At 56.9% G+C, this 8,347-nt stretch overlaps 2 protein-coding genes across 2 annotated transcripts; one reads left to right on the forward strand and one right to left on the reverse strand.

Moving 5' to 3' along the window:
* Positions 1–401: 401 nt before the first annotated feature.
* Positions 402–5,221, forward strand: CTHT_0032820 (uncharacterized protein; the record flags this gene model as incomplete). Its single annotated transcript, XM_006693657.1, has 2 exons — positions 402–3,744; positions 3,849–5,221. 2 exons carry the CDS (start codon positions 402–404, stop codon positions 5,219–5,221), a joined length of 4,716 nt encoding a protein of 1,571 aa, XP_006693720.1.
* Positions 5,222–5,449: 228 nt separating this feature from the next.
* On the reverse strand, positions 5,450–6,967 carry CTHT_0032830 (aromatic-L-amino-acid decarboxylase-like protein; the record flags this gene model as incomplete). The annotated part of the gene is made up of 1 exon (XM_006693658.1): positions 5,450–6,967. The coding sequence occupies one exon, from the start codon at positions 6,965–6,967 to the stop codon at positions 5,450–5,452; it is 1,518 nt and encodes a 505-aa protein (XP_006693721.1).
* Positions 6,968–8,347: the final 1,380 nt, after the last annotated feature.

Below are 8,347 nucleotides of genomic sequence, written 5' to 3' on the forward strand. Positions count from 1 at the left end.
CTATCGAGGGCAGGTCTGTCTCACCTAACAGACAGATGAATTCCAGATTCCAGACTGGGCAGCTTCCAAGTCCAGACCGATGCCTGGTAAATTTTCTGATATAAGCCGAATCGAGGGATAAGGTCTTTCCATCTCCCTTTTTATTTTTTTTATTTTTTACCTTTATTTTTTATTTTTTTATTTTTATTTTTTTATTTTTTTTTTGGCGAGGTCAAACTTCAACGTGACCGACCTTCAATTTACTACACCAACTGAGAAGCTGCCAATCACAGAAAGACAGCTCCAACAAGACAGCTTCCCGAAGCCATTTATTTCCCCTACTTTCAAAGTCTCAACTTCGAACCCATCTCGATGATACCCCTCTTCATCATCCCAACTCCCCCAGAGTCAAACTCAACGCAATGGACGCCGACGCCGTCAACTCAGCCCTCCTCGACTCCCTAACCTCAACAGCCACCCAAATCGCAACAACTACCCTCCGCGACCGCCACACCAACGCCCTCTCCTCCGCCGTCGCCGCCGCCAGCGATGTCGCCAACGCCCACGGCACCTGGTCCTGGCTGGGCCTCATGGCCCGGCTCGCGCTCTGGACCCTCCAGCTCATCTCGACCCTGGTCTACTGGGCGCTCAAGCTCGCGACCATCTCGGTGCCGACGCTACTATACACGCTTTTCTCGACGAGTCTGACGTTCACCATGTCCATGCCCACACTGTTGCTGATCTTAGCGGGGATCGTGGCCATCGTGAGCTGGGTCGTGCGCTACCGCTATCTAAACATGTATTCCCGCCTGCCCCCCGAACCGCAGCGCAAGACGCCCGACGTGGACTTGTTCCCCGATACGCACGAGGAAGGCAGCGGAAAGCCCGGGCTGGCGAACTATTTTGACGAGTTTTTGAGCGCCATCAAGATCTTTGGGTATCTGGAGCGGCCGGTGTTTCATGAGTTGACGAGGAGCATGCAGACGCGCAAGCTGATCGCGGGGGAGACGTTTAATCTCGAGGAGGAAAAGGGGTTTTGTCTTGTGGTGGATGGGTTGGTGGAGATTTTTGTTAAAAGTTCGTCGGGGTATAGGCAGAGCAGGGATACGGTCAAGAGTCCGAGGGTTGGGCTGGCGGGGGAGGAGGTGCTGGTGGTCAGCAGTGATGAGGATGACGAGCCGGCGCATGGGCAGCGGTATCAGCTGTTGACGGAGGTCAGGAATGGCGCGCCCATGTCGTCGCTTTTTTCCATCATGTCCCTGTTCACGGAGGATGTGTCGATGAGGCTGCCGGAGGATGATGGCTCGGAGCCCGGGTCGGCTGTGCAGAGTGCGCTGTTGCCCATCTGCCCGGCTAGTGACTATCCGAAGTTGGATGTCATGCCTGGCTCGTTGCCGGGCACGCCGCAGTTTGATGATGACAACGACGAGGATCCGGTCGAGAATCTATTCTTGTCTTCTTCTGCTAGCGCCAGGATCCCACATCTGTCTCTTGACGGCAAGTCGACTGCCAGCATCGGGAAGCCCCAGCGCCCGGCGGCCCTCAAGAGAAATAACACGAACTCAGCACACCCCGACATCATCGCCCGCGCGGTCGTCGACACAACCATCGCCATCATTCCCGCATCCGCCTTCCGCCGGCTCATCCGCATTTACCCCAAGGCGACAGCCCACATCGTGCACGTCATCCTCTCTCGCTTCCAGCGCGTGACACTGGCCACGGCATTCAACTACCTGGGCCTGACCTGCGAAGTGCTTCAAATCGAGCGCCAGATGCTCAAGTACACCACGCGGCAGCTGCCCAACCATTTGCGCGGCGACGCCCTCAACCGGCTGAAGGAAAAATTCAAGCGCGAAAGGGGGAGGTTTGGGCCGGAAGAGGATATCTCCAAGGGGATCGCCCTGCACAACGCGAATAATAGCCGGAGGAGGAGGTCGACGAATTCGTTGAGGAAGGATGCGGTGCTCTTGCAGGCGCTGTCGTCAAGACACGGGAGTGTGCACCATGTGTCGTCGGCGTCGGCAGATCTGATCAGTAATCTGCAGAAGTCAAGGGCTGGGGGGGGGAGGCCGCAGACTGCGACGAGGTCGGAGAGTCATGCTCATCTGGATTTGTCGACCTCCGAGGTGGTTATCCCGTCGATAGGTCAAAGGAGTTCGACGGCCATGGGCACGGCGGCGGCGTTTGATCCGTTTGGTACGCAGAGGGCCAGTCACATCTCGATGATCGATCAGCGCGATACCTTAGGGGAGGATAACATGTTCCGGGAGTCCATTCTCCTCTGCGTCCTCAAAGCTCTCGGCCTAGGAGCCGGGTACGGCGGGCCCAGTCGCGACGGGGCCAAAGACACCGACTCCGTCCACACCTCCTCTCCCCGCCTCGTCCCCCTCGACCAGCGTCGCCAGCGCGCCGTCCTCACCAACCACGCCTTCGGCTTCATGGACGGTTTGGAAGCCTCCTTCGACGGCGAAACAGAGTCCATCACCTCCGCCGGCCTGCCCACTTCCTCCTCGTCGCCCGACCCGCGTGTGTTGGCGCACGATATGCGGGATGAGATGGAGATCGTGTTTTTCCCCAAGGGGGCGGTGCTCGTGGAGCAGGGGGAGCGGAATCCCGGGCTGTATTATGTGATCGATGGGTTTTTGGACATTTGTATTGCCGAAGAGGAGGCTGCGAGCAGCACGGATGTGTGGAGGGCGACTGGGAGTCGGACGTCGTTACGGGAGGTGGGGAGGGGAAGCAGCAGCACCAACGCCAGCACCAGCACCAGCACCAGCACCAGCACCAGCAGAGGGGGCAGTTTGTGTACGCCTAGGATGGGGGCTGCGAGGATGAGGAGAACGGGGGGTAGCGTGAATGAGGGTGGGATGAAGGAGAAGGGCAGGCAGCCGGCGAGGAGGAGTGTTGCCCTCGTCAAGCCGGGCGGGTTGGCGGGGTATATTGGGACGATTTCGTCGTACCGGTCGTTTATCGACGTTGTGGCGAAGACGGATGTTTACGTGGGGTTCTTGCCGCTTGCGTCAGTCGAGAAGATTGTCGATCGGTATCCGATTGTGTTGTTGACCATGGCAAAGCGGTTGACGAACCTGCTGCCGAGATTGATTCTGCACATCGATTTTGCGCTGGAATGGCTGCAGGTTAATGCCGGGCAGGTGCTGTTCCATGAGAGGGATGAGAGTGAGGCGATTTATATTGTTCTCAACGGTCGGCTGAGGTTGGTGGAGGATAGGAAGGATGGAGGCATGAATGTGCGTGCCGAGTTTGGCCAGGGTGAGAGTATCGGCGAGCTGGAAGTGCTTACGGAGTCGTCGCGGTCGGGCACGCTGCATGCTATCCGCGATACGGAGGTTGTTAAGTTCCCGAGGACGTTGTTCAACTCCCTCGCTCAGGAGCATCCCAACATCACGATTAAGATCTCGAAGATCATTGCCTCGCGCATGCGTGCTTTGATCGACGATCCGTCGGGTGCTCAGGGCCTGAAGGATGCTGCCGGGAGAAGCTCGGTCAATAAGGGGGCGACGACGCTCAATCTGAGGACGGTTGCCGTGCTGCCTGTGTCGACCGGCGTGCCGGTGGTTGAGTTTGGAAATCGGTTGTTGAATGCGCTGAATGAAGTTGGTGCTCCCAACGGGGCTGTTGCGCTTAACAGCGATGCGGTGTTGAATCACTTAGGCAAGCATGCCTTCAACAAAATGGGAAAGTTGAAGCTTTCGCAGTATCTCGCGGATTTGGAGGAGAAGTATGGGTTGGTTATTTACGTGGCGGGTAAGTCTTGGGGGAGAGAGTATCTGCGGCTTGCTTTTTTTTTTTTTTTGGTGTTTCCCCCCCCCCCCTCTTTTCTTATGGTATTGCTAACTGCGGGTGTCTAGACACAACCGTCAACGCCCCCTGGACGCAAACCTGCATCACCCAAGCCGACTGCATCCTCCTCGTCGGGCTGGCCGACGGTTCCCCCGAGATCGGCGAGTATGAGCGCTTCATGCTCGGCATGAAATCGACCGCCCGCAAGATCCTCGTGCTCCTTCACCAAGAACGATACTCCGCCCCCGGCCTCACCCGCAAATGGCTCAAGAATCGCGTCTGGATCAACGGTGGCCATTTTCATGTGCAAATGACGTATAGTCCCAAGGGTGTGCCCATCCATCCTCAGGCGAAGCCATCTGGGCCGACCCTCAGGGAGAGGGTGCAGATCCTGCAAGCCGAGATTCAGAAGTTTACGGGACGCAAGGATAATCGGCATGGGCGGAGCCCGTTCTACTCGCCGGACGCGCCGTTCAAGGGTGATTTTCATCGTCTCGCGAGGAGGCTTTGCGGGAAGTCGGTGGGGTTGGTGCTGGGGGGCGGCGGCGCGAGGGGCATTGCGCATATTGGGATTATTAGGGCAATGCAGGAGGCGGGGATTCCGATTGATTTGGTCGGGGGCACGTCGATTGGCGCGTTTATCGGGGCGTTGTACGCGCGCCATGCCGACTTTGTGCCGATTGTTAACGCGGCGAAGAAGTTTGCTGGTCGGATGGCGTCTGTGTGGAGGTTCGCGCTGGACTTGACTTACCCTTCGGCGTCGTACACCACGGGGCATGAATTCAACAGGGGAATTTTCAAGGCGTTTGGAAATACCCAGATCGAAGACTTTTGGCTGGAATACTACTGCAACACGACGAATATTTCTAAGTCGCGGGCCGAGTTCCATACCTCGGGTTACGCGTGGCGCTATGTCAGGGCGTCGATGAGTCTGGCGGGCTTGTTGCCGCCGCTGTGTGATGAGGGCCATATGTTGTTGGATGGGGGGTATATTGATAACTTGACGGTGTCGCATATGAAGTCGTTGGGGTGTGATGTGATCTTTGCGGTTGATGTCGGCGCGCTGGATGACGACACGCCGCAAGCCTTTGGGGATTCGTTGTCCGGGTTTTGGGCGTTTTTCAACAGGTGGAATCCCTTCTCTACCACGCCGAATCCGCCGACGCTGGCGGAAATTCAGGCGCGGTTGGCGTATGTTTCGAGTGTAGATGCGCTGGAGAGGGCGAAGACCATGCCCGGGTGTATTTACATGCGCCCGCCGATCGATGAGTATGGGACGCTGGAGTTTGGTAAGTTTCATGAGATTTATGCGGTCGGGTATAAGTATGGGCAGGATTTTATCGGGAAGCTGAAGGAGAGGGGTGTGTTGCCGTTGGCGGACCAGAGTAATGGGAAAAAGGGGCTCAGGAGGACCATGGCGCCTAGGAGGGCGAGCATTTAAAAAGAAGGGTTGGGACAATAAATGTGTTTTTCCCCCCTCCCCCCCCCTTTCTTTTTTTTTTTTTCCTAAAAAAAAAACACGTACATTAATGAGGTACGAATTAGAGAATTCACACAACATGACGATCTATTTGGAATCCTATGTACGGTGTGTATTGAAGTGACCAAAACAAGACTGAGCTGGGTATTATATTCTAGTGGTAGTAGATGGCTCTATATTCATTCCCCTCTACGCCTTCATAATGCTCTCAGCAATCTCCACCAGCCCCTTAAACGCCCTCTCAATATGCTCCCTCTCAGTGGTCCTCACGCCCGCGCACATGCGAATCGCAACGCGCCCATCCAGACTCGTGCTAGTAAACCACATGTAGCCCGTGGCATTCGCCCGATCATACAGCTCTTTGGTCAACTTATTCCTCTCCTCGAGCGTCTGCGCCTCGCCCTTTTGGGCCAGCCGGAACACAGTCAACGCAAACCTCGGCGGCGTGACGATCTCAAACAAATCGGGCCGGCTCCGAATCATATCCGCAAACTCATCCCCCAGCTTGGTCGACCGCCGAATGTGCGCCTGCAGACCCTTGACGCCGTACGACCTTAGCACGAACCACACCTTCAGCGCGCGGAACCGCCGCCCCAGCGGGATCTGCCACTCGCGATAGTCGGTTACCAAGCCGCCGTCGCTGGCGTGGTTGCCGTACACGGCTTGGTTGACGCTGAGGGCTTGCACCAGCCAGGAGCGGTCGCGCACGAAGAAGCAGGACGCGTCGAAGTTGACGAGCAGCCATTTGTGCATGTTCATGTCGAAGGAGTGGAAGTTGGAAAGGAGGGAAATATTCACTTCTTGCTGCGTCTCGGGGCAGACCAGGGCGCTGCCGGCGTAGGCGCCGTCGACGTGCACCCAGACCTCGCCTGGCTGACCGGCGGGCGTGAAGGCGTTCAGAGCGGAGACGATCCCCGCGAAGTCGTCCACCGCGCACGTGTCGGTTGTGCCGAGGGTTGCGGCGAGGAAGAAGGGCTCGAGGCCTTCGGCCTTGCATTGGGCTAGGGCCTGGGAGAGAATTTCTTCGGTCAGAGAGTAGTTGTCCTCTGCGCGCACGGGGATGGCGCGGAAGCGGATGCCGAGGATGAGCGCTGCTTTCTTGGCCGACGAGTGGGTTGCCGTGGTGGCCAGGGCGACCATCTTGCTGCGCTTACGCGCGATGAAGTCTTCGCGGGCTTCGCCTGATAGTTCGGACTCTGGCGGCGTGGTTTCCCGGAGGTACTTGTCTCTCGCGGCGACCATGGCCGTGAGTACGGCTTCGGAGGCTGAGCCGTGGATCACGCCGCCGCCACGGGTCGGACCGGTGGAGAGGAAGCATTGCGGGAGGCCTAGGATTTGCGCCAGCCAGTCGAGTACGATGGTCTCCAGCTCGGTCACGGCCGGAGAGCAGATCCAGTTGAAGGCGGCCCCCGAGAGGGCGGCGCTGTAGAGCTCGCCGAGGATGGACGGGTAGCTGTTGGCGCAGGGGAAGAAGGCGTGGAAGCCCGGGTGTGTCCAGTGCGTGATACCCGGGAGGATCTTGTCCTCGATGTCGGCGTGGATAGCCGACCAAGACTCCCCTTCTTCGGGGGCCGACGAAGGCAGGAGTTTGCGGAGGTAGCCCGGCTCGACGGTTGAGACGACCGGGCGGGAGGAGAGAGTATCGAAGTAGGTTGCGATGTCCTCAATACCGGTATGCCCGGCTTCGCGGAAGGCTTGGGAGTCCATTGTGAGGGTTGATCTACTATTGGTTTGGGGTAGATTGCCGGGGAAGGCGAGGGAACTTTTGTTGGTTTTGGGTTGGGGGAAGGGGGGGAAGGGGGAAAGGGGGCTGGGGAGAAAGAGGGGGAGTGAGGTTTGGGGGATAGTATGGGATAGTAAAAGAATATGGTGAAGAGGAGGAGAGGAAGGGTATGTAGAAGGTCGAGACAGGGCGTAGTTTAACTTTTTTATTCTATCCAGGGTCAAGACTCAAGGACAACACATCAACGGCTGTTAATCAAGAAAGATGGTCCACCACGTGCACGGCAACGGCCCGATACCGCCGCTGCGTGTCTGGGAAAGGGCGCGCAGGCGGAGATTTTTTTTTTTTTTTCCCCCACGTTTTCTACGTCTAGAGGCCACGTCCAGGGTGTCGGGATATCGGGGTGTTGTGATCGGGAGTGTCGGGATGATGAGGGGCTTTTGCCAGGCTGGTGGAGGGGTTATCCCCTCCCCCGGCTATTCTCCATAAAACGAGGGGGTCCCGATCTAGGATTGACGTGATGGTCAAGTCAGGATCGCTCCTAGGATTCCTAGGATGGTTCTAATGGCTCAAGGATGACATTATCCGTGAATATCATGCAAAATGCATCGTTAGTCGTTAGCCCTTGGTCTCACTTATGCATGCAATGAAGGTTAGAATGGTGGCGTGGCCGGAGAAATTTTCTGTTAGCAGAATGCTAGCTGAGGCCGTCGTCTGAACTGGATCATCTTGCCAATGGAGCCATGGATGCTCGGTGTGGACTTGTCCGAGGGTTGAGGTGGAGAGAAAAAGGGGTAGAGCGCAGAGGGGCAACAAAAGGGGGAGGGGGGGGAAGAGGCGCGGGAGTATACCTTCAGCCCCTTAACCCTAACCCTTGGACTAACCAACTGATATATTCTGAGATTCTCATATTTTTGTCACCTAAGACGTACTGTGTAACACTAATATGTATGTTATATGTAACGTTACACACTCGCGAGAGGTCCACAAGACAGTTTATGTACTGTGATGAGGATCGCCAACCGAAGCACGGGCCAGCTGATTTTGCCGCGTCAGACGAGCTGTTGGCCTTACCGCAGCCCAGTAGCTCCCAGTAGCCGAGCGCTGAACCCTTGTCCAGCTGCGAGAGCTGCAACCTTGGCGGGTTTCAAGCCGCAGTGACGTCGACGTCCAATGTCCCACTCCAAGGCGCCCCTCTCTAAAGGACCCAAACCTCCAGGGCCTGGACCCTTTCGTCCCTTTTTCATCACAAACAGCACTCATCACTTGCCTAGGAGAGCTTTAACTCTGGATTTTCAGAGTCTGGGGCTTGGATCGAGACGATTTTGACTTTTGGGCTTCTGGGTTTCCTGGTATTTTCCTCC

Source organism: Thermochaetoides thermophila (genome assembly GCF_000221225.1).
Source record: "Thermochaetoides thermophila DSM 1495 unplaced genomic scaffold scf7180000011816, whole genome shotgun sequence".
Classification (NCBI taxonomy): domain Eukaryota; kingdom Fungi; phylum Ascomycota; class Sordariomycetes; order Sordariales; family Chaetomiaceae; genus Thermochaetoides; species Thermochaetoides thermophila.